Source organism: Erpetoichthys calabaricus, chromosome 18 (genome assembly GCF_900747795.2).
Source record: "Erpetoichthys calabaricus chromosome 18, fErpCal1.3, whole genome shotgun sequence".
Classification (NCBI taxonomy): Eukaryota; Metazoa; Chordata; class Cladistia; order Polypteriformes; family Polypteridae; genus Erpetoichthys; species Erpetoichthys calabaricus.
In genome coordinates this window covers 15,299,610-15,326,507 of record NC_041411.2, presented here as the reverse complement: position 1 = coordinate 15,326,507, position 26,898 = coordinate 15,299,610, and the positions used below count along the sequence as shown (strand labels likewise).

Sequence of the window (26,898 nt, the reverse complement as noted above, 5' to 3'; positions counted from 1 at the left end):
TCATGAACCTGTTCTGCAGGGTAGAAGAACAGTTTCATATTTGGCCAGTGCTTGTGCCAATGTAAATGTACGGCTGATTTCAGAATATATAAATTCAAATTATAGGGAGTTAAAGGTGGTCACCCATTGGATTTATTATTGCTTTTCTGCCCTTTAATGCTGGAATAGACTTTAACATCATGTGCCTCATAATTGGCACTATGTAGGTGTGAGAATTAAACTGACAAACTTTAAAATTCTTAATGCCTCAGGATAATCTGCCTCAACATGTGCTTTTGCTCTCTTCCCGAGTTGCTTCTAGCATAAGTTTTACCCTCCTTCCATGTCCTTCATAATCCTGCTACATTAGTAGCAACTGGGCCTGAGGCAAATAGGGTGCAAGTCCAGTGCAGGGCTCACTTACACAGACTCTCGCATGGGAGCATTCTGGAATCACCAGTTGATCATACCAGCCATCTTTGAGGGAACAGCAGTAAGACCCACACAGACATTTACAACAAGACTTGCATAGAGAAGTCCCTGTGCAAAGAACCCGTGTTCTGGTCCTGGGTCAGACTGGCAATCAATGAAACCTGTGCATTTAATAAAATAAAACTTGCATCTGATGACGAAAAACAGTCGGCGACTCAAAAAATTCAAATTAAGACCACGAAATCCTATGTACTGTATATATTTTTATTAGAATTTTATTTCCTTTACAAATTTCCTTTCCTTCATAACTAACTAAACAGTTAATGCAAAAATATGTAACATTAACTAGTATTAACAAGTCCTTCTTATTCTCTTCCTTCATATGGCACATTTTTAATTTGTTTAAATTACGGGTAGCCTAAGGAGTTTCTTTTTAAAAAATGCAACTTGTAGATAGATAGATAGATAGATACTTTATTAATCCCAATGGGAAATTCACATTCACAAAACTTGTTTGCGTCTCTATGAAATGGACAGAAGGAAAGAAATCACTACAGTTTTAAAATATAGATTAAACAATTTTGTTTCCAAAAAAATTTGATATTTTATAATAAAACAATATAGATTAAAACAAAATATATGCCTCTTCATCTGTCTTTTTTCTGTGTCAATTACATTCCCTTCTTTCTTTGTTGCATTATACATTTATTGATTTTCTTCATAGAAATTTGATCACTGTCAGAGTTCCTTAAGTCTCCGTTATCTGTGACACTATTCAAGAAAAATGATTTCTTACTCCTGTTTCATGCCATACAAGCTTAGCATGACTTCAGAAGTCCTGTCCCTTTGACCAAAGTTTGCAAACTCTATCTTAGGGATTTGGTTATAAAACACATTTTTTTTTTTTTGTTTGTTTGTTTTTTTAATCATCCACACAGTATACTGAGCGTAGGTTGTGTTTTATCAACCTCTGCATGCTGTTAGGCTGAGGCCCTGCTGCACAAGATGAATTTATAGATGGACAAATTCAATTACACTGATATCTTTGTTTATTTGCCATTATTGTTAAAAGAAAATAACAAGCTTTACTTTAACAATCATAATGTAATGATATGTGCCCTAAATATTTGCTTTGTTAGGTGCAGCTGTATATAATAAATTACATTAAAAAAATCTCTATCTAAGGAATTTATATGTATGACCAATATGGTACAAGTATCAATGTAAAACTAAAGCTTTATAATTAATTAAAAATGTTTTGAATTAATTGTGGCAGACTTCCTGTTTTCACAGTGCATACTCCCTGTATTTTGGAGATCTGTTTATGATAATAAAACATTTATAATTAATCAATTTCATGACGTGTTTTTTGGAGGGGAGCGTACTTGTTCTCATTTACAGAAACTTTTGTGGTTTGAGTTTTCACATAAATATCAATACATCTGTAGCTATATGAGAGAGACTCATGGAAACTCCCTGACAGAATAAAAGTACAAATGTAAAGATAAAATGAATATGGGTTTACCATCCAAAATTATATCACTTGGGACCTCAAACTTCTATAACCATATGTAAATATATATATACTAGCTGAAGCCCGCCGTAGCATACAGCGGTGTAGGAATAGGAACGGAAAACGTTCAGAAAGGAATTCAGAAATCAAGAAGAAATAAATAATTCACAGTTGTGAATAGGTGTTTTGGTGGAGATGACAGATAAAGATGTCGAAAGATCTACTCATACTACAATATTAGGTCTGTGTTCCGGTCTTTGGGTATCCGACAGTGCATGTAGAATTTCCGGCCAAGCAGGATTACATGTGAAAGTGATAAATAAATCAGGCTTTCCGAATTTAGGTACTATGGCCATGGCATCCTGATAGTTTTGTTGCATGTATCTTGGACTTCCTGGAAATGTGGACGGTAATATGATCATTTTGCCTACACGTACGTTGTTATTTTTGGCATTTGCTTGCAGTGCGTCTGATAGTCCTTTGTATTGTTCCACGCACAGATCTTGTTGATGTTATCTGAGATAGTTGAGACGCGCGCCCTCACATCTACAACGTACTGTTGGAATAGTTTGCCGCTGGAGTGCAAAATACTAAATGTATTCCTCATTGCTAAACGCGTAAAATTGGCATTGAGTAAGCCTTATTCGCTTGGCAGTTCTTTTATCAGGAACATGTTGTAAATCTTTGTGCCAGCCAATGTCTCTGTAAGGGAATAAAAGTGGGTAAACCATAGGATCGCAATTCATATTGAGTGTGGAAATCTGTTTACAGGAGTTGCCTATGGGATAGATGCAAATGTCCCTTTCGGCAGGCGGTTCACCATCTTCTCCGACGAAAATCGCTGCAACATCGGTGTGACATGTTGGGGCATTGTATCGTCGTAAATCCTGCCTAGGGTTTTCCTTGAAAACCATTCGTACAGATGCTGTTGGACTGGACTGAGTGATTTCATGCATGTGTTTGTATGATTTAGCGAAGGGTTTGATGGTTCTGAGCATGGAATCTAGCTGGAGAAGTAAATTTTCACTGCACACAGAGTTTGCTTTATTTTGTAAGCGTACTTCAGTAGCTTGCGCTGTGTCAAAAACATACAACTGTCCATATCCTGGAGAGGTAGAAGTGTTAGCGTATAGTGGAGAGATTTGGTGATAAATTTGCCCGTGTATTTTAAAACCGTATGGTCTGTGGCCAGGAGTTTGAGTTATCTGTGCACCCATGGAAGCAAACGCTAGAGAAGAGTTGTATTCTCAAATGTGTTCACGGTAATTTTTAGCTTTTGATGATTGCTGTGTAAGAAGCTGTTGTAAAGACACAGGTGGCTCCCGCAAAGGTGGTAAAGCTACTTTACCGTTGTGGCAGCACCTCGAGTACTTGTTGAATGTATTAAGCTCAGCAGGTCAGTATAGTGCATGACAGTGTTTGTACTGCTGGTCTGGAGTCCCAATGTTGTACTCTTGGATGGGAAGACAAGAATTATGTGAAGAAGTACCTGTGGTAACGGGAAGAGGATTGTGTGTATGTCTGCTGAGACTGCGTTGGTTTGGAAACGTTGCTTTGCAGATGTCGCATTGCAAGAGTTGTGAATGAGTTTTGTTGTGTTTAGTCAGACAATCCTGTGTAGTGAACTTCTTATTGCATTTCTGGCACTCATGTAGTTGTTGGGAAGAATGCCTTTTCTTCTGTTTAGCAAGTGAGGTTCACGCTTGAAACATTTTGTTGCAGGAACTGCACTGGAAGAATGTGGGGAAGGGTTTGGAGGAGGACGATTAGGAATCGAGAAATGCCGTGTGGGCAGGACCGGTTTTGAAGTGGAAGCAGGACAAACCAGAAGAGAAATATATATATAAGAGATATATACAGTATATAAAAAAAAAAAAAAAGAAAACCTTAGTTTGTACTAACATGATTTATTTTTCTCACCTTTAGGTGTGTGTGTGTTTTATTTTATTTATTTATTTGCCATTTTGCCAGCTTGTGTTGCCTTAGTCTTTCTTTTTCCTTGTATCATTTGGTCAGTTTTGTCTCTTAAGCAGTGGATGTTTCACTGATAACCAGATTTTTGCTTTTGTGCTCCTTTTGAAAAAAAATTAGGTTGTATGCAATATTTTTGTCCCACTATAGCTTTTTTGAGAAAGGATGGCTTCATAGAGAAGTATTTTTCATTTTCCTGTAGTTTTACTCCAAACTTCCTTCCAATTGCCACACTTCCTTCTCTGAAGTGTAAATCCAATCTCGGCAGGAAGAATGGGCAGTATGCAAGGCTGTTCTGCTGAAATTTGTACCATTGCTTTTGGGACTCATGCCAGTTTTTTTTTTCTTTTTTTTTTCTTTTTTTTTTTTTTTAATGACATCACTTTAAGAATTCAAACTCCTCTCAAAAGAGTTTTTGCCAATTAAATACTGGTAAAATTCCATTACAATGAACTTCCAGGGACCTAAAAAATATTTCATTGTAATGAAAATTTTGTCGTAATGAGATTCTATATTTGTCACTGTAGTGCTTTCTTTAACTTGCATCCAGGCGTTTACAATCATTTCAATAGCTTCTTTTGCATTAATTTTAATCTTGTCCTGTCTACAAGTTATGCTGATGAGAATTTTCCTCAGCATTTCCTTGCGATAATACACTTTCAGGGTGCGAATGATGTCCAAATCCAATGGCTGAAGCACTGCTGTGCAATTGGGTGGGAGGAATTCAACGCAAACATTATCTAAATGCGGAAGCATGTTGTGGGCAGCTTAGTTATCAATCAGAAGCTGAATCATCCTTTTCATCTTCTTCATATTGTGAGGTTTCTGAATTTTTTTGGGATCCTCCCACCCCCCCACCCAATGGGAACGTCACGCTGAACTGCGTCCCAAAGTGTGATTGCTGTGTCTGTGTAAGATTGTTTGTCCATTGCTGGGACAGGGCAACAGCAGACACACAGCGGCCTAGTGAGGCACCACAGAAGTGAATCCTAAAAGATTGGGGTCGCGCTATAAGTCCCTTTCTTACACCCAAAAACACGAGGCTGAGTCTCAGTACTTTAGCAAAACCAGCTTTATTCAGCTTGAAACAGGAACAGCATGGTTATGTATTGTAGCGTGATCTGCCACTCTCCTAGACAGACACAGCAGTCAGAGAGGGTCGTGGCCAGGTTAGTGGCCAAGTAATCCTGTTCCTTGCATCAGAGATCTTTTCTGTTTGCTTTGATGAAGAGCTGCAGCAGAGCTGTGAGCCTGCTGTTTCCCCGGCAACATATAAACAGACAACAGATGCGTTGATCGCACTTCGGGACGCTCTTTGGCGTGTTGTCCTGTTGACGGAGGTCTCAAGAGAGTTTAGAAACCTCACCTTTTCTTCAGTGATTGCCGCATTAATAGGAATGTTTCTTGAACGAGCATCACTGAACCACAGAAAAATGGCAGTTTGCATACATTTGCAACCCGAGATTTTTCTGCTTTTTTTTGCTTGGTCTTTCAAGAAAATTGACTGTGTTGATGGCAAAATTCCAAATTTGCTGGCAACATCTTTTTTCTTTTTGCTGCAATCGAGAGCTGCAAAAATTTAGTTTTTTTTTTTTTTTCTAATATGAACTGTTATTGTTTTATCGTGTCTGTTGTTTCTATAGGAGGATGACAATGAGTTAAATTCCAATGGATGTTTTTCAAATGTTGACGAGCGATAAGCAAAATGGTATCACTGAAAACAAAAACAGCAAAAAAACAGTATGAAGAAAGTTTGAAGAAAAATGTTTTTACAACATTTCTGTTTGGGGTTCGTTGTGCACAAATGAGCTGCGACCACAGAACTAACTGCTCTGTGGAAGATTCATTCAGGCATTTCAATGTCTTTTGGGCACTTCATTGTAATGAAAGTATCTGCTGAATGTACTTCGTAGTAACAAGATTTCTATAGACTCGTGTCATATGGGGAAACTGTTGGGACCATAAAAATACTTCGTTGTAATGAAAATTTCGTTGTTAAGATATTCGTTGTAACAGAATTTTACCTGTAGTGTGTGACACCATTTAGCTGAACAGAGCAGCAAAATTCATGAACTGATGCCAGATAAAGCTCATCTCCTGACCCCACCCAGTATTGGGGCATGATGAGTTATTCTTGTGCCTTTAAAAACTGACACTTTTAAACAGCACTGTAGTGCTCTTTTTAAGTGATCTTATTAATCAAAAAGAAAATGTTTCTTTTTTCCATAGAAAGAAAATAAACTGGCATAAATGATGTAAGTCAGGGTTCTCAAACTCCAGTCCTGGAGGGTCGCAGTGGCTTCAGGTTTTCATTCTAACCCTTTTCTTATTTAGTGACCTGTTTTTGCTGCTAATTTAACTTTTTCCTTAATTAGCAACTAAACAGTAATGAGATACAGAATGAACCACAACATGACCAGCAAACTGTGACAATCGTACAATATCCGAAAATAAAAAAAGTGAAGGTCTCAGGAATGCTGATCTGCTCATGTCCCCAGAACATTTACCGGTGCTCTGAGAAAAGAGAAAATCAGCAAATTCAAAAATGTATGCCATTGTACAATGAGAACATCAACAAGCCATAGAATTAAAAAACAGATTTAATTAACAACAAGAATCACTCCTAATTAAGCAACTGGTTGGAGTTGGAGGCCCCAACTTAGTTGGTCTTTTGTTGGCTCACTCACTTCACATTTCATTTCTATTTAGGTGCCATTTAAGCAAAAATGAAGCAATTCAGGGAAACATCTTAAAAAAACAAGTCAATTAAATTGAATTCAAAAGAAGTGAATTAGCAGCAAAAACAGGCCACTAATTAAGAAAAGGGTTAGAATAAAAACCTGCAGCCCTCTAGGACCGGAGTTTGAGAACCCTGTTGTAAGTGGTACTTAAGGTGCCAACTGCTTGTTTGTGATTTTTGTTTTAGTATTTTTTGTGCATGGGTTTATATATATATAAATTATACGAGGTGAGACACAAAAATAACCGGATTGGTAAAAAAAATATTTAATGATGAATTACAGCATTCTAAACAGTCACTTTTTATACATTCTTGCAACTGATTCCCTGTCAATACCAGCCAACTCTGAGATAGCTCGAACACCTAGGCGGCGATCATTTCGAATAATCTGATTCTTCATTTTTTTCCATCCGTCTGAGACGGGTGTGGGTGACCTGGGTATTGAACGTCTTCCAGATTTTCTTGTCTTTCCATGAAACGTTTGTGCCACTAAAACTTGTGTGTGACAGTACACTGTTTTTATCATTTAATAAGTTTCTGTGGCTGTTTGTTCAATTTCATGAGAAATTTGATGTTGATTCTCTGTTCAGTTTTTTTTTTTTATAAAAAAACTGAGAAATCCCATGTCCATAAGTATTCACAGCCTTTGCTCAATACTTTGTCGATGCACCTTTGGCAGCAATTACAGCCTCAAGTCTTTTTGAATATGATGCCACAAGCTTGGCACACCTATCCTTGGCCAGTTTCGCCCATTCCTCTTTGCAGCACCTCTCAAGCTCCATCAGGTTGGATGGGTAGCGTCGGTGCACAGCCACTTTAAGATCTCTCCAGAGATGTTCAATCGGATTCAAGTCTGGGCTCTGGCTGGGCCACTCAAGAACACTCACAGAGTTGTCCTGAAGCCACTCCTTTGATATCTGGGCTGTGTGCTTAGGGTCGTTGTCCTGCTGAAAGATGAACCGTTGCCCCACTCTGAGGTCAAGAGTGCTCTGGAGCAGGTTTTCATCCAGGATGTCTCTGTACATTGCTGCAGTCATCTTTCCCTTTATCCTGACTAGTCTCCCAGTCCCTGCCGCTGAAAAACATCCCCACAGCATTGTGCTGCCACCACCATGCTTCACTGTAGGGATGGTGCCAGGTTTCCTCCAAACGTGATGCCTGGCATTCACACCAAAGAGTTCAATCTTTGTCTCATCAGACCAGAGAATTTTCTTTCTCATGGTCTGAGAGTCCTTCAGGTGCCTTTTGGCAAACTCCAGGTGGGCTGCCATGTGCCTTTTACTAAGGAGTTGCTTCCGACTGGCCACTCTACCATACAGGCCTGATTGGTGGATTGCTGCAGAGATGGTTGTCCTTTCCACAGAGGACCTCTGCAGCTCTGACAGAATGACCATCGGGTTCTTGGTCACCTCCCTGACTAAGGCCCTTCTCCCCCGATCGCTCAGTTTAGATGGCCGGCCAGCTCTAGGAAGAGTCCTGGTGGTTTCGAACTTCTTCCACTTACGGATGATGGAGGCCACTGTGCTTACTGGGACCTTCAAAGCAGCAGAATTTTTTCTGTAACCTTCCCCGGACTTGTTTCTCAAGACAATCCTGTCTCAGAGGTCTACAGACAATTCCTTTGACTTCATGCTTGGTTTGTGCTCTGACATGAACTGTCAACTGTGGGACCTTATATAGACAGGTGTGTGCCTTTTACTAAGGAGTTGCTTCCGACTGGCCACTCTACCATACAGGCCTGATTGGTGGATTGCTGCAGAGATGGTTGTCCTTCTGGAAGGTTCTCCTCTCTCCACAGAGGACCTCTGCAGCTCTGACAGAATGACCATCGGGTTCTTGGTCACCTCCCTGACTAAGGCCCTTCTCCCCCGATCGCTCAGTTTAGATGGCCGGCCAGCTCTAGGAAGAGTCCTGGTGGTTTCGAACTTCTTCCACTTACGGATGATGGAGGCCACTGTGCTTACTGGGACCTTCAAAGCAGCAGAATTTTTTCTGTAACCTTCCCCGGACTTGTTTCTCAAGACAATCCTGTCTCAGAGGTCTACAGACAATTCCTTTGACTTCATGCTTGGTTTGTGCTCTGACATGAACTGTCAACTGTGGGACCTTATATAGACAGGTGTGTGCCTTTTCAAATCATGTCCAGTCAACTGAATTTACCACAGGTGGACTCCAATTAAGCTGCAGAAACATCTCAAGGATGATCAGGGGAAACAGGAGGCACCTGAGCTCAATTTTGAGCTTCATGGCAAAGGTTGTGAATACTTATGTAAATGTGCTTTCTCAGTTTTTTTATTTTTAATAAATTTGCAAAAATCACAAGTAAACTTTTTTCACATTGTCATTATGGGGTGTTGTGTGTAGAATTCTGAGGAAAAAAATGAATTTAATCCATTTTGGAATAAGGCTGTAACATAACAAAATGTGGAAAAAGTGATGCGCTGTGAATACTTTCCGGATGCACTGTACTTAGCCGGTTGGCAGTTTGAGAAAGCATGTAGGAGGGGATATAGTTCTATGATTCACGTCCGGTTATTTATGTTTCTCACCTTGTATTATTATATATTATTATCATTATAAATGAATTAATATATATATAATATTTTGTAAAGTTTTATTTAGTTGGGTAGTGATTAGTCCCATGTCTAAGTGAATATACAAATTAGTTCAAAAGACTTAGTGCATTTTAGAAAGTGACCTGCTCATATTTACATGAAGTCAACATTCCTCTGATACTTGCCGCACAACAAGTACGGTTTTAGGTTGCGTAACTGCATAGTTGAAATTATAGAGAAAGCAAATTTGTGCATTTAAATTTTCAAAGATTTTATATCGCTATGCACTGAATATTGAATTCTGGCCATTGATGATAATGATTTCTGAAGCTGTCTGGGCTCTTGATGAAGTGACTTGTATTAGCCTTATTATTTTTTGAAGATGTCATCATTATTTTTTATCCATACATTTGTTTTAGTTATTAAAACTCACTAGTTACGCTGCAACCAAGCTCCTGCCTCACTGGGTCACATGTTCTGGGTCTGCACCAAATTAACATCATTTTGGACAAAAATTTTTAAGTGCCTTTCAGACAGCCTTGGGATCACAATCCCTCCTAACCCATTAACAGCTGTGTTCGGTGTTCTTCCAGACGGACTTGAAGTGGAGAAGGACAAGCAAACGGTAATTACATTCACTACACTTTTGGCACGCAGACTTATTCTGTTAAATTGGAAGAATCCTAACGCTCCTCTGATAAGTCAGTGGGAAACCGATGTTTTATATTATTTGAAATTGGAAAAAATCAAATTCTCAGTTAGAGGATCTGTACAAAATTTTTTCAAAACCTGGCAGGATCTGATCAATATTATTTTAGAATAAGAGAAATAACTATTACCGCATTTAATTCCCTTCTCCATCTCTTATTTGCATATATATTTATTTCTCCCTTTCCTTTGTTTATTGTTGTCTTATTAAAAAGCCCTAAGCAACTCTCCTTTTGCTAAGCTCTCCTTCTCTGGGGTGGGGTCTGATTTGTCTTTAATTTGTTTGGTTATAAATTGATCTATTTGTATGGAATGATTACAATAAAAATTAATAAAAAAAAAAAAAAAAACTCACTAGTTATTAAAATAAAAGGAACTGTTTTTTTTCTGTTTGGTGGGAATAGATGTTTTTTCAAAATCTGCAAAATGAAAGAATCTAATATATATGGAGTTTGGACATTTTTATAGTAATACTACGGAGTAGATAGATAGATAGATAGATAGAGTAAACTTATATATAAAAATAAAGGCAATTTCCATCATTATCTCTTACATTTAAACCATATAAGTTCAGTTAATTCCCTTAGTTCAGTTTACCAGCCCTGGACAGAGTGGCAGTCTGTGCAGTGCCTGCTTATACACAAATTCTATGCTGGCATTCAGACAGATTCTTGTTTGGAACTGCAGTTAAACTAGCAGGCGTGTGTTTTTAAGAATCTGTGAGAGAAGCCCACACAAGCATGGTGAGAACAGACAAACGCCACATGGACAACATCAAGATGCAGTATTTCTTGGATGCTGTGATGGCGTTCATAGGTGGTAGCAGTGTGTGCTGAAGTAGAATGTCTTACTTCTAATCAAGTGTTTTTCTTGAGGCCCTGTATAAAAAGCCCATATGTTACCCATACATTCTTTTAACTTGATTTCTCTCATAATGCTAGATTTTGCTTTTATTGGACTGTTTTTTTAATTGTTGCAGAATACCTATAAAGGTTAATCTGCTACTGCAAATTTAAATATATAGGTTTACTTATGCATTTAAATGTTCAATGTTTGAAATCTCTCTTTGCAGAAAGAAACCCTTCATAAGACTTTTTTTTAATTTTTTTTTTTAAACTCTGTATGGCTGTATCCCTTTTCATGTCCAAAGATCTTTCATTTGTAGCGATGTCTGGAATCTATAAATGAGGTTGTAGATGTTTGGGTTCTTTGTTCTATCTTGAAAGACTGAATATCTCAACTAGAATTCTGAGGTCTCCCATGTGTCTGTGTACTTTATCACACCTGTTTGCCTTTCTCTTGTTATCAGTGTAACCATTTTTGTTCCGCTTGAAAGTGAAAAAATATAGTAAACAAGAATTTCTGCATGTTCAGTTCTCAGACAGCAGAACTAATGTGTCTTAAACTGGGGATTAGGTATGCACCTAGATACTGCAGAAGAGTTTTGAAACTTAACAAGTTCCATATATGCAAAGTCATTTTGTTTATGTATTTTTCCTCTCCACAGACGGGTCGAATTGACAAATCGTATCCAACAGTATGTGGCCATACTGGACCAGTTTTAGATATTGACTGGTGTCCACACAATGATCAAGTTATTGCCAGTGGATCCGAAGACTGCACAGTGATGGTGAGTAAGCAAAAGCATTTCAGTGTCTTATCTACCAACTTTCTGACTCATACTAGATTATTCTGAGATTTTGAGGTAAAGAAGTTATGCTTGCTAATCATTGCACTGGAGTTTGAGGGTGTGTTACATGTTAGCATGTGCAAGTAATTTCACTTCACTCCGTATGCATGACAATAATGACTGTACTGTATATACCTGTATAATGATGCTGTGAGCGGCAGGTTTGGATTCCGGCCAGTGTTTCAAAATTTGAGAGTGTTTATTTCCAAGGGACCTACAGTACTGTGAAAGTGACATAAAACCCTCAAGAATATTACTTTTCAAACCCAGTTGCAGGATCTGAGCAGTAAGCATTACATAACATTAGAATAAATACAAATAAACATTTATGCAACAAAAATTGACATTTAATAAGATGGCTAGAATCATGGCAGTTTGGTTCCACAGCCTCTCCTTAAGGCGCCCCAGTTCTTCTGTATAGTTGTATTTGTTAAATTTCACCATTGTTGAATTCATCTGATTCAGGTGGATGAGATGGTAACTGCAAATATTGAGGTGCCTCATAGAGTGGTTTGGTAATGCCCAAGCTAAGATACTTTCATAGATTAAAATGATAACTTTGTATTGTCATGGCTATAGTTATTAACTAGTAAGTGGATTTTCAAGATGCATTATTCAAGCTCCTGCACTGAACTTTGAAGAACCTCTACAAGCTGAAGCCAGAAAGCACATCAGGAGGAGGAGTGCCTTCTCAGTTTCTGATGCTAATGAAAATACTAGATTGTGTGAAAAAGTCCTAAAAGAAATGAATGGTGGTGTACTGTATGTATGGTATGTTGCAGCTAAAATCCACGTCTCATTAGATGACTTTTTCCAGTGTGTTTTTCAGTCCTGTCTTTCAAATACATAATCTTGGTGAGTTAGAGGCAGATGATGGTATGCTCCCATGAAGTCTACTCCTCTGCTCTGACATACCCAGTGACTTATTCCAACAAGGAATAAGGAATGTGGCTGTTTTGGATCTCACAATCTGGAGAGAAGGTAGTCTGTCTGTCTGGATTGTGTTTTACATAAAACAACAGAATGGAAAAAAAGAGTAGAGACTATGGCTGAACTTGCCATCCATGCTAATCCTTTGTACAGCATTGACTCCATCAGACATCACGGTTTTGGTTGTCGCAAAGGTGTGAGCATGAAATTGCTAGAAAGTCAGTTGCGTAATTTGACATGCACAGAAATTTTTCAGTCATTTAAACAGACATGGTCTGTTAACTATAGTCTGCTAGTCTGACATGCACCACAACTAGAAGTTGCACAATGTGATATCACTTTAAGAAGCCATTTTTAGATAAAGAAAACAAGTCAAAGTAATTGCAGTACACAAAAGGCCATAAAACCTGGAGCTACAAACAGAGGTAGAAGGCAAAACAGTCCACATTTGAAATTTATAGTTCAAAATACAGCAGAATATTTGAAGAGGAAATGTCGAGAAGCACATTAATGCCTGTCTACAGCTTTCTCTGAAGCATGGTGGCAACTTGGTCTTGGATAACTGCTGAGAAACAGATTTTGATTAATCGTGATGCACCTTCAGGGGAAACTGCCTTATTGACAAAGCTATATCATCTGGCTCGATAACATCCCCAAAGACCACACAAACGTAACTAAGACCAACTTGGAGCAGACATCTGCCAATGGTACACTAACGTTACTGTGTTAGCCACCTCAGAGCCCCAACCTCAATATAGCTAAGGCAGTGTAGGATCACTTGGACAAGAAAAAGAGCAAAAAGCAAGCAAAGAAGAGTTCATGGCAACTCCTGCAGCATCAAGGAGTTAACCACAGGATTACTTAAAAGAATTGCACAACTGTGTGCCAGAGGTAATTGCTTCTCTTTTTCTTTTCAAAAAAATACTGACTTGTATTACAAACATAACACATTTTTGTTAGATTTTGTTATATCAAGGCTTATTTATATTTGTTCTAATGTTCTATATTGTCTTCACAAGCAAATAAATACTCTCTGCCCAGAACATATCAAAGATGATGATCTAGAGGCAAGAGAAGATTTTTTTTTTCTTGTTTTTAAGACATTTCATTTTAATAGCTCTTTTAGGCATGTCAATAGGTATTTCATCAGATATAATTTTAGGGCTATGACGTATGTCTAGTTTTGCATGCATAGGGACATCACACTAAATGCAAATTTAAACATGATGTCTCCATTTTAGTTCAGCATCCTTGATTCTAAAATAATTTAATACATCCTTATTCAGTTTCTGCAATAGATACTAATCAGCAGTTATTAAAAATTCACCTTAAGTAACTGGGTGCGATTATCTTGACATAAGCCTGCAGCTGGAATTATTCAAGGGTCACTTAGTCACTTACCAGATGGGTCTTGTTATTTAGATAACAGGTGAGAGAAAGTGTGCACTACTGAGCAGGGCAGGATTTGTATCAAAATGTCTGCTTATACTACCCACATGGGCAATGTGCTTTTAAGTTAATACCTGTCTGATGGTATTACATCCATCTAGAACAGGGGTGGCGAACTCCAGGCCCCGAGTGCCGCAGTGGCTGCAGGTTTTCATTCTTACCATCTTCTTAATTAGTGACCCGTTTTTGCTGCTGATTACTTCTTTTAATTAACTTGACTCCGGCCCCATAGTTGTTTCTTTTTCTTTAACTAGCAGCCAAACAATAATGAGACACAAAACAAGCCACCACATGACCAGCTCCCCTGTGCCCATCACACAATATCTGAAATTAAAGAGAGGTGATGGTCTTGGTAAGGTTGATCTCTCAGGTCACCACAATATTTTGACGGTGCTCTTTGAAAGAACAGAAAAACAACAGTTTTCGAAATGTATGCTGTGGCAGAATGAGAGCAGCAACAAGGCATGGAATTAAATAACGGGTTTAATTAACAGCAAGAATTGGCTTCTTATTAAGAAAGTGATTGGAGTGAAATTGGTTGGAGTTTGAAGCCCCAGTTTAGCTGGTCATCTGTTAGCTTATTTCACATCTCATTTCTGCTTGGTTGTCATTTAATGAAGAAAGAAATCAATTCAGAGGGCTGAACTCTTCTAACAGGGCTATTATTGTGATGGGGAAAAAGTTAATTGGCAATGAAAATTGGTCACTGATTAGGAAAAGGGCTAGAATGAAAACCTGTAGCCACTGCGGCCCTCCAGGCCTGGAGTTCGCCACCCCTGATCTAGAATATAAGTAGATGCATTAAGCAGAAAAGTTCTAACAAATGGCTGTTAACTTAGAAAAAATGGACAATAGTATTTTCAGAATGAATTATGACCCGTTTCTAGAAAATTCAAAATCATACTTGTAGTAGTTTTGTGAAGTGTACAGAATCCAGTGGAATACTTATTTGCAGGCCTATGCACCACTGGTATAAGCTGGCTAAAGTCATCCTGGTACCTAAAACTTGCAGATCTGGTCATAGTACATCCATGCAGAGCTCCACTTAAGAAATGTCTGGTTTTGCAGGCCAAGTGCACACTACACCAGAATTCTGCATACCTGATATTTTCTGTTTGTTTCCTGAACAGATTTCTAGATAGTGTTTCAGCTCAAGTTTCGTCATGCCCGAAGCACCTGCTCAGTGAAGAATGTTAACACTATATAAAGGTGGTTTTGAGTGTTGTAGTAATTTGCAGGGGTGTTTGAACACAAGCTATACAATTTAAAAAATTAGGAAATAGGAAACATGTTACTATATTAAAAAAGTTATTTTTTTAATTTATTAGCAAGATTTACTAATGAACACCTTGTAGGGGAAGACCAAAAAGCTGTTAGCATGTGGAAGATTTGGATCTGTTTGAGCTTATCTCTCTGCTCCCCTGCAGAAATCTACAACTTGTTACGCCTCCAGGCATTAGCTGACTACTTATGTGTTATTGCTAGTTTTTTTGTTTATTCTGTGACAAAGTCGAGCACTAAACATGTTGTGCTATATTTGCACTTTCTTCTGTTGACATTGAACTTTATACCTTACAACTAAAAATAAATCTCAGTAACATATCTATGTTTTTGAAGGTGCTCTTAATTAAGGGTATCTGCTAAATGAATACATGACCTTTATTACATAATTCTTAATTCCTTGTTCATGCATAAACTGTATAGAAGACATTTCTCAGTGAAGAAGCAGACTGCAACCTTTTATAGCAGTTATCGCACAGTAAAGGTACAAAAACATACTTTTTTTTTCATAAAATTACTATTTTAATTAAATTTGTGTAGATTTCATTTGCCACCTACCTATATATGCATGTTTTCATGAAATCAGTGCAACTTATGAAGTTGCTTATGGGCCTAATCCTGCACCCTCAGCTTAACCCCCGCAGACAAAACTTTTTTTTTGTACTTGGGGGGGGGGGGGGGGGGGGGGGGGGAGGGGAATTGGGCTTTTAACATAAGTCCAATTAGTTAATTAATTAATAAATACACAGACTAGAATGATTAAAGGTAAACACACAGTGAGGTATTATGCAAGTGTATTTCTGTTGGTATAAGGAGCCCCAGTAGTGTTTCTTGACACACTTCTGCTGAATGATTTGTTGGCTGGAAGTCCTCAGTGTTAGTGTGTCAGAGAGAGGATGTGCAGTATTGTTCATAATGACACTCAGTTTTGTTTTCTTTCTCTCCTTTGCTACTATTTCCAGGGAGTCCCATAATTGAGAGTGATCTTTAAATTTCTTTGTTGACAAGGTGGACCTCTCTTGAAGTGATGTTACTGGCCCAGCACATTACAACCTAGAAAATTGCACTGGTCACCACGAAGTTATAGAAAATGTAAAGGATGTCACTACCCACTAGTGCTGGGCAGTGTGACCAAAATTCTTTATCACGGTATTTTTCTAAATTATCCCGGTTTCACGGTATTCAATGGAATTTTTTTCCCGTGCATGAGTGTATGTTAACCACATTTTCCGCTGCAATTACTGCAGTAGACTGGCTAAGAATAACCTATTCCACTGTCACGAGCATTGTACATTGTACAAAAAAAATTTTAATGTGCACACAAGTATTAATACAGGTTTACATGGCCCATAAAGTGATAGTTTTCAAGGGGGTGGCAATAATGAAGAGAAGGAATCACATTGCATGACAGTTCCAGTCAAAATATAGAACCTTTTTATTGAACAAATTTTGCAAACAACTTAAACTAAAATTTTGACAACATATTTTCAACCATCCAAAGAGGAATTTAGACTTCTTAAAATATCCAGAGGTGCTTGCCAAACGTTGTATTGCACTGAACATGTCTTAGAAAAGGAATAAATAGTAAATATTTTTTGTAAACCAACTACACTTTGTTAATGTTAACGTGTCAGTGGACAGAGATTGTTAAAGTGACTTTTTAAACAACTTTGCCATCATTAAACTGCATAATATTTAAACTAATAAATAATAACAATAAAATAAATAGTGCTACTTCCAGTAATAATACTATTACTTCAAGACTTCAAGCCCAGGTGCATTACACAGTATTCACCAAATAAAAATAAAATAAAACAAGTGCAACTTGGTGATGACAACATGTTGACTTTATTCTCGACATTTCCACTTTAATCTCGATGTTTATTTTATCATTAAAGTAAAATGTCGTAAACTAAACTTCATCCTAAAAATAAATGTTTAGTTTACTAGATTTTCTCAAACCCCATCATAAGTGTTCTCTGACCCAGTTGTTAATCGCTTTGTGCTTCTTAAACTGACTTCCTCTGCACTAAGAGGAGAGGTGTAGGCAGCGATCGCCGCACAGAATGCATTCACTTCATGATATTCCTGCTCTCTGAACATTTAGAATGCTAAGATAAATACCTGATATCATTTTCATGATGAAATGCATTAAAGCAGGTATCATGCACGGTAGTGTGGCGGTAGTGCTGCTCCCTCGCAGTAAGGGGTCCCCAGGTGTACGTTCAGTGTAGACACGTTTATGGCAGGTGTGACGAGGCTCCAAAAAAACTGGATGTATGACTGGGTATCACACAGGGTTAACTGAAATATTGTGTAAATGCTGGGTTTGTGATCTGGTGGTCGGTGACACGAACACAGAATTCTATGGATGTTCTTCTGAGCGGACTTTCTTTATTGCATGCATGCTGTCTCTGTCTGACGTACCAAACCCCCAGTTCCTATCCTTCCTTTTTCTTTCTCCACATAACCAATCACCACACGATAAACGTCTTTGTGAAATTAAAACTAGTTATAAACTCAGACCATGGAGTGTTAAGAACTTTAAAAAATCTTTGTTATACATGTTTAATTATGCCAACCATTCAATGTTGCGCCCATCCCAGCAGGCGTTGTGTGTGAGGCAATGAGCAAATCCTGAACGGGGTGTGCCAGCACATCACAGGGTGAATATGAGCAACACATACACTAGCAGGGTTAATACAGAATAACAAAACCCGCCATCCTACATGACTTTGAAAGGAAACTGAAACACGCTGAGTAAACCCACCAGAAAAACATGCAAATTCAAGGCAGGGAACACCCGGGACCCCCTTGCTGCGAGGCAGCAGTGCAACCTCCACGCCACCGTGCCCCCACATGATTAATACATGCTATAATGTATTTTATCATGAAAATTATATCAAGTATTTATCTTAGAATTCTAAATGTTCAGGGAGCAGGAATATCTTGAAATTAATAAAGTAGAAATGTATTTTCGTCATAAGCATAGAAATTAAAGTGGAAATGTCGAGAATGAAGTCAACATGTCGTCACACTATTACACAGTACCCAGGTACATTACACAGTAAAGTACAACTTGGCTTGCAGTATTGTCCAGTAGTATAGAAACATTATTCACACATTTGAACATAATGGTCCACATCTGACCTTTTAGAACCAAAGTATCTCCAGACAACAGACGCGGCTCCTTTTTTCGGCAAAAGTTCTTCTGTGTCATCATGTTCAACTTTGTGGTCTGCTACAGCTTCAAATTCTGAATGTTCTCTGTCCATTTTCACTGCTCAGTACCTCCAATAATGCATGTACCCCATTGTATGCGTGTTTAGCGGTGCAGCAGTGAAAAGCCCAAACCCCCACCCCCCAAAAAAAACAGTTTCCCGCTGCGCCACATTCCGAATGTTGTTTAGGCTATTTAAACCGGTGTTGCGGTATAAGAAAAATCTATATCATAACAAAAATAAAAAACGTTTTTTGGTATGAACCGGGATGCCACCCAGCATTACTAACCACATTAAAGTAAAAAAGAGCCTGCTCTGTCCTTCCATATATATGTTTCTCTTTGTCACAAGACCAGTTCAATCTGTCATTGATGTGGACACCCAGGTACTTCTGTAAGTGCACCACCTCAACATCCAGTTCCTTAAAAGTGACCAAATATGGAGACTCTTTGGCGCAACAAAAGTCAATAACCAGTTCTTGGATTTGTTGATGTTGAGTCGCAGGCAGTTCTCAAAGTTCTCCACCTGACACCTTTACTCTGTCTCATCCCCCTTATCGATACACCCTATAAGGGCAGAGTCATCTTAGAATTTCTGCAAGTGACATAACCTGGTGTTAAATTTATAGTCTGAAGTTTACAAAGTAAGGAGAAAAGGAGACAGGACTGTTCATAAGTGATGCCTGCACACTTGCTTTACCATGAAAAATACAAAGGTGTCCCCAGATATAAGACCCATGGAGCCTGATGCACCTTGGGCAAAGTCACTTATCAACCAACAATTCGTAACTTCCACTGTGCGATCCCTCTGTCAAGATGTCTCCCTCGGCTTTCTAACCCAGTAAAAAGGAAAGTGGTAATCTCCCGACACCGGGTGCCCTGTTTTTAATTTATTATTTCAGTCATAAAAAATTTACAGACCAAGTATAGAAATTTAAAATTAAAGCAGTATGTGTTAAAAATAGAACAATAGCGAGTGAACCAAAAGAAATAAATGATCGACAATAGTGAATAATAGTAAAATCTGGATGAAACATCCTTAGGCTTGGTTTAAAGTTACAAAGCCTAAACAGTGCTTTCCGTAAAATGTGTTAATAATTAATAAGAATAATAATAATTGTATACATTTATATAGCACTTTTCTCACTACTCAAAGCACTGTCCACACAGGGAGAACCTTGGAAGTGAACCCACAGTCTCATTACTGCAAAGTAGCAGCATTACCACTGCGCCAGAAGGTGTTAGAAGGGTCATCGTCTTTTTTTGGAGGCTTTTTGATTCAGCAGCAAGGCTGATACATTGTCTGTTTCTTCAATGTCCAACTAAAGGAGTGCCTGTGATTGAATAGAGGGTCTCTATCTGACGTCTCTTGGACAAACCCTTCAAGTCAAAAGGTGTCCATGGGATTCGATACCTTGTGATGTTATGCGCAGATGATTGGCTAGCCATTCTAGTGATGGACAGCTCTGCCTAAAAGCTTTGATCACAAAATTATGGAAACCAATTTATCTTGTCAAGGGTGCTTTATCTGTTTGTTCTGCAGTTACCTTGGTAAAATTAATTTGTCTCATCTAACATTTTGAGTTATGATATATCTTGTAATTCCAAGGTACGATTATCATTTAGATAATAGTGACATATAATGTGCATTATTCTGTGTCAGACGTAGTTTATAGGTCATTGAAGTCCATCTAAGCACAATCTTGTAAACAAGGCAGACTGCAGTGTGCTTTTAATAAAGTGATAGAAGTTCCAAAACTGATGATTGTCTACTCCATAACACTGCACAAATTTGAATTCTGTGCTGTACCATTAGTTAAAGCCCCTCTGACTCTAGGGTACCTGCTGTTCCACCTAATTGAGCATTCCCTGCAAACATAACTTAACTTATAACTTACATATTAACTATATTGATAGAAATATATCAAAGAGTAGTGGCCTAAAGAATCAATTGCCGAGGGAACCCACATTTTTAACACTGCTTAATTTTGATAAAAGACTTCACACCAAACCCTTTTGCTTTCTTTATTTGAGCTAGTTTTTTACCCATTTACTAACTACATCTTGAATTCCAAATTGTTTGTTTTTTTTTCTGTTATCTCCTGTGGTGTCTTTGTGATATGTTTTTTTTAAATAAAGGTAAATATTGTAAATCACTCAACTTTTGAACTGTCCAGTACAATATTAAACATTGCCAGTGTGAATTTCATAAAGTACAGTACATTTTATGTGTAGATGTTGGTTTTGGTGTTCTCACATTGTTTTTAAAATTGCTTTGCTGGTTGTATTTTGAGATTACTTTAAAATGTATTGGCACACTTTATGCTTAAGCAAAAAGAACTTAACTATATGAATGTCTCGGTTAGCACAGGCAGTCCAGACTTAGTTTTCTTCACTTGCAGTCTTCCGTTTTTCCTGAGAGATTTATGGGTGCTTTTTTGTGAAATTCCCTTGAGCCTGCTATGGGTCTTATCTAGGCTTCCATCCAATATCCATTACAATTCCCATGTTAGTTGCCCAGGTAGAAATCTGAACCACCTCATTTGGGCTCGCCAGCTTGTTCAGTTTTAAAATTTAAATTTGGAAAGTGTTACTCTTTCTGTAGCTGCTCTCAGCTGCTGCAGAGCTTCTTGTTTCCTACATATTTTTTCTGGGAGTTAACATTATAAATCGAAGATCCAAATTTCGGCAGCCCTCACAGATGTGCATTTATATCAAGTCTTTTATGATGAGTTCTCCCACATTTGTGCCCGTTTACCGTAATAAGATAGTGTTCACATTTTCAGTGACTGATCTGGCAGTTTTACAGCTTTGCTCAATTATGAGCCCAGGCGTTTCAGGTGTTGTATATTGACCTGGAAAATCACTGGTTGAGTTTCTTCAGGGCAGTCAACTTCGCCTTTGTTCTCATGTGTCCTCAACCCTCAGATTTACCTGTAAATTTCCAGGACAAGGATTTCCAGCATGTGAGTTTTAAAAAATAAATAAATAAAAAAATAAATTATGTAGTATTCCAATAGATTCTTCTGTCATTCCTGTCAACACAAATCATTACTTACACAAGAAGTTGAAAGTGTTTATATATTTGTTATTTTAATCATTTAGAAAATAATTTTCACTATTCATTAGAAGTCTTATTTTAAAATAATTGGAGTAAGTTTAATTTAGTGGAACATTGTTCAAAGTCAGGTGTCTAAACCTTATTTGTAATGTTTATTATAGTAGATTAGGTTATTGTAGAGTTTTTATTCATGTCTGCCGCAATTTGCATATATGTACTCCTTCAATGTTTGTGGTTAAGTTTCATATGTTTGTCTATGGCAGGTCTGGCAGATCCCTGAAAATGGACTTGCACACTCTCTGACTGAACCAGTTGTGGTTTTAGAAGGACATTCCAAGAGAGTAGGCATTGTGACATGGCACCCCACTGCACGGAACATCCTACTTAGTGCTGGTTAGCTCTGTTTATTTGCTTACAATAGGGTAAAAAAACAAACTGATCATTTCATGTTTTTATTGCTAACACAATCAAATTTTATGGAATATTCTTCTGGCACCTAGAAATAGTTTAACAATAAAACAGTGTATATTTGCAAATATATGAGTACTGGCATTCTGTCAAGTCAGTAGAAATTTTCTTCCACAATAAGAACAGATTACTCTGTAAGGACTGCATAATTTACAATGTGATGCTTTGGAGAACAAATATAATATTGTTTTAGACAATAATCTTTGAAATTATTGTAATCAGATTGATCCATTTAATTGAGCAGTTATTTTTCTGTTTGTATGCAAACATCTATTACAGAATGATTTCAACTGGGAAGACATTGTAAAAATAGTGTGAATTAGTACATAAGTGACTGTAACCTGAAATTTAACAAAAAAGGAATCTTCTTCTTGCCAATCCAGGTTGTGACAATGTCGTCATTGTATGGAATGTGGGGACGGGAGAGGCCCTTATCACACTAGATGACATGCACCCTGATATGATCTTTAGCGTCTGCTGGAACCGCAATGGCAGTCTCATTTGCACAGCCTGTAAAGACAAGAAAGTGCGTGTGATCGACCCCCGAAAACAAAAGATTATTGCTGTGAGTCATCAGTTTTCTGTCATTTACTATGTTAGGTTAAGGAAATACATAGGTTTTAATGAAGCTAATCAAAAACTTGTCATCAAAATGTAGTTTTAACTTAAAATAATAACGCTTCACTGAGTTTAGTGGGCTGTATGCTAAGTATTCTTCCAACATAAAATTTTTTTGTGGCGTCTTTTAGTACATTTAATGTAACTGTAATAATTATGTAATACATAATTAAGTGTGTGTGTATATATAATTATTATAATATAGTGTGTGTGTGTATAATATGTATGTATGTATATACATGTGTGTGTATAAATGTAAAATTTATCTTTTACTTTATTTCAGGAAAAAGAAAAGGCCCATGAGGGAGCTCGCCCCATGAGAGCCATTTTCCTTTCTGATGGGAATGTGTTTACAACAGGCTTCAGTCGTATGAGTGAGAGGCAGCTTGCCCTCTGGAACCCGGTTAGTATCACAAGCCTAATGTGCATTTGATTGCACAAGGTCTAACGCTGATGTAGAGTTTTTTGTGGAATATTTAACATTGTATTATGTAAAAGTATTATTTCAAAACAGCGGACTCACAAATGTAAAACAGAAAAATGGCACAATGCAATATGCATATGCATATTTTCCAAAATAAATGTAGGCATTAATAAATACAAAGCTTTATTGTCATTGTACTTTTGTAGAAACGTTAAAAACCTGTTTTAACTTAGGTTAACTAATGCTGTTAATATTGATTATATTGGTAATTGAGTAATTGACTGACTATTTTCAAAAATTAACCAGTGTTCCAGAAATCTGTACATGAAAAATGTACTTAATTGAACAATAAAATATGTATATCACTTGAAGGTTGCCAAAGTAATTAATTGAAATTTTTCACAACCAGACAAATTGTATTAAAAAATAGGTTTATGGGTGAATAATAGTACAGAAATTTCAGTAAGAAAACTACTAAAGTTTTTCTCAAGTTTCATCATCCAGCGTTTGAGCATTCTGGTTTGGCTCGATCAGACATCCATCCATCCATTTTCCAACCCACTGAATCCGAACACAGGGTCACGGGGGTCTGCTGGAGCCAATCCCAGCCAACACAGGGCACAAGGCAGGAACCAATCCCGGGCAGGGTGCCAACCCACCGCAGTCGATCAGACATGCACACATTTAAGCCGAATGTTACCAAAAGAGCAGTCTCTTAGCAAATTCAAAAGTTTTTTCTCAGTTGAAGCATTTAGTCATTAGGAAATGGGTTGCAACATCTTTCCATTTACAACAGAAGAATAATTATTGTTAGGGATTTTCGGTTTCAGTTCTGGCTTCTAAATCTTAACTAAAAACATAGGTTTACAGAAAAGAATGTTCAATGAAGTATTGTTAATCAAGAAGTATCAAAAAAGGAATTATAATCACTTAGGTAGCCATTTATCTGTTAAAAAGATATGAATAAATATCATGAATTAAGCTTAAGACATATATACTACTGAATTTGTTGACTTGCACAAGAGATTTCTGAATAACTGTGTACAGAGTGAGACAGAAAGAACTGGGCAGGCATCATTCATACATTTTGTACTCTGAAGCATATTATTAAGTTGTCTGCCACTTCAAATCAGGCTGTTGTACTTTAGTGTGATTTTAATAAATTTACTTGAAATGTCTTAGCTCTGTGTCATTTTGTTATGATTTTGTGACTGTTTATTCCACTTGATACAAACTGTTGGTACCTTTTGTAGTTTTTTTTTTTCTGCTGATGATTAACAGGCTGCCTTTAAATTTGTAACACGGTTTATTGTTTGAAAAACTCATTCATTTGGATGTAATCTGTGCTTGATGACAATCTCTGCTTATGAATTAGCAATGCTGACATTTCACTTTGTGCTTTGCTGGAGTTTTTTATATGAAAGCAACTTTATATTAAATGTAGGCTTGTATTGCTTATGGCTGTCTTAGAACTGACGGTGCCGATATCTTTCATAATTGAAAAAAATATCGGAGGATAGTTGAATAAAATCTGGAGTGTAGAAAGTAGCAAATCATTCAGATGGGAGGAGCAGCACATGCGTTCTGTTTGTATTTCAGGTTTGGTGCTTTAGGGGAAACAACCTGTGGGGAAATGCTGAGCTTATTTGCATCTGAGTTCATATTCGTTATACTCTCAGGTCTGGTAATGAATGCCTCTTTTCTTTCCTCTGGCATATGTATAACGGAGGGTTCCCTTGTTTTACATTAACAGCAAAACATGGAGGAGCCTATAGCATTGCATGAAATGGACACAAGCAATGGAGTACTGCTACCCTTCTATGATGCAGATACTAATGTTGTTTACTTATGTGGAAAGGTAAGATGCCATATTGTACACATGTCCATTAACTGAGGTGAAAAACTGCTTGTTCTCTGAAAGATCAACTAATTCAACAAGATAATAAATGTATATTTAAAATACTACCTAAGTATTGGATTTAATATAGCTTTCAACACGAGTATAATTTAGTATTATGTGTGTCTTAAAAATGTAATTGGGATACTATTTATGATCCTGGAAATGACTTAAACAACCTTTAAGATTGCTTTATTTGTTTTTGTGTTTTTTTTTTTGTTTTTTTTTGCCCATTTCCCATTAGTTAATTGTTCACTTGAGAATACCTACAATAAATAAACTCTGCATTTACATTTGTTTGGCTAATCCTTTCTTTAACTTAACTGCCCCCCTTGTCATTTTTATTTTCATGTCTATACCACTGAAGTGTCTTGCGTTTGCCTGTACAGTAGAGACAATTATGTGCGCATGTAGACTGTGGACTTTTTATTTTATGTAGTTAGTTTCTTTGCACCAGCTGCAATTTTGAAATATTCAAATTGCCAGTTATATTACTTAACATTTTTCACTGACCCATTTCATAAGGAATCAAGTATACAAGTTTAAAATCCAAGGTTTTATCAAGTAAGATGTTTGTTCTTTTCAGTTGTAGCTTTCTTTCTTTACTGATTTCTTGACTGTGTACAAGATGTTTGAAGCTTGAAAAAGCTGTCCATAATTAGTTCATTTAGACATCTTTATCTGGAACTCTTGACCGTTTACTACAAACTGTACCTACCAAAGATGGAGTAGGACCTACAGATAACCGGTTATCTTATTCTGCAGCTACTTGAGTCACCAGAGTTAAACACAGATGCAGAACAATAAGCAAGCGGTGTAATCTGTAAGGTAGCACTTGTTATTTAATATCTTTTTTTATCAGTTGCTGGTGATGTGTATTTAACGAAAGCATTAGAATTTTAACTTAATTTTCCTTTTTTGAACATTTATTTGAAAACATTATGTTAAAATGCATAATGTTCCTTGGTTTCAAGTTGTTAGTTTGCCACTAGATGGCAGTAAAGTAACATTGTAAAAATACCAAACTTGTATCAAGGTAAAGAAAAAGCGAGATAAAGGCTCCAAGCATAGCCAGTGGTGCTGAATAAATGTCAAAAATATCTTCGCCAACATGATGGTTATAATTATGTCTACAGTTGTACCCATTATTAAGTTACAAGCATTTAAAAGCTAGATTAACAGTCCATCAGCACAATAAATGTCCAGTGGGGATTTGGGGTATTAGACATATTCTATATTGGTGAATAAATTAAACAACCTGTTTTTTTTAAGTTGGGGCACAAGGCAGTGTAACTACCAAGATTCATTTAATTTAATTTGTTTCATTTACTATCCAGGTCCTTAGCCTTTCCGTAACACTGCCTCAAACTGCTCATTTAGTCTGAATATAGTTGTTTGTCCATGTTCCAAATCTACTTTTTCCACTATAGGGGCACAGAGAGCTGGAACCCATTTGGGGAGCTTAGGGACGCATTCACGCAAACAGCCGCACCCATTCTTGCTTCAGGCAAATGTTCACTACTTAGCCACACATATTATATTTATCATAGGAATGTAGAAGAAAACCTGTGTGAACACTGGGAAAATGTGCAGACTCCACACAGGCATTTAATTTAACTGTATTGCAGGATTTTCACCAGTCCGTGCTAGTCACTTATACCACCATGCTGCCCACTGTATAGATACAGGTATGAACCCTTCTAAACACATTGACTTGCCGTTGATGTCTCCTGCTTTTTATTAAATGGCCTATCTGCTTTTCTGAATTATCTTCTCAGGAGTGCCCTTGTTGAAAATGGAGTTGTCTACAATTTATAAACTAACATACAAGTCCAACCATTTTATGACATTAGGATTGTTTCATTACTAGTATGTGTTGTCGGACAGACTGACATTATCAGTTTTATCAAGCTGGAACTCAAGTAATTGGCTTATCAAGCTGTTACCTGACACTATTAATAT

At 37.3% G+C, this 26,898-nt stretch overlaps 1 protein-coding gene across 1 annotated transcript in view; it reads left to right on the top strand.

Annotated features, from left to right (window-relative positions):
• Positions 1–26,898, top strand: part of coro1ca (coronin, actin binding protein, 1Ca) — an 81,454-nt gene that overhangs the window by 38,597 nt on the left and 15,959 nt on the right. Inside the window, exons 3-7 of the mRNA XM_028824115.2 lie at positions 11,406–11,528; positions 21,793–21,922; positions 22,381–22,562; positions 22,899–23,018; positions 24,793–24,897. Of these exons, the coding sequence (XP_028679948.1) occupies positions 11,406–11,528; positions 21,793–21,922; positions 22,381–22,562; positions 22,899–23,018; positions 24,793–24,897 (660 nt within the window). The remainder of the gene's footprint in view (positions 1–11,405; positions 11,529–21,792; positions 21,923–22,380; positions 22,563–22,898; positions 23,019–24,792; positions 24,898–26,898) is intronic.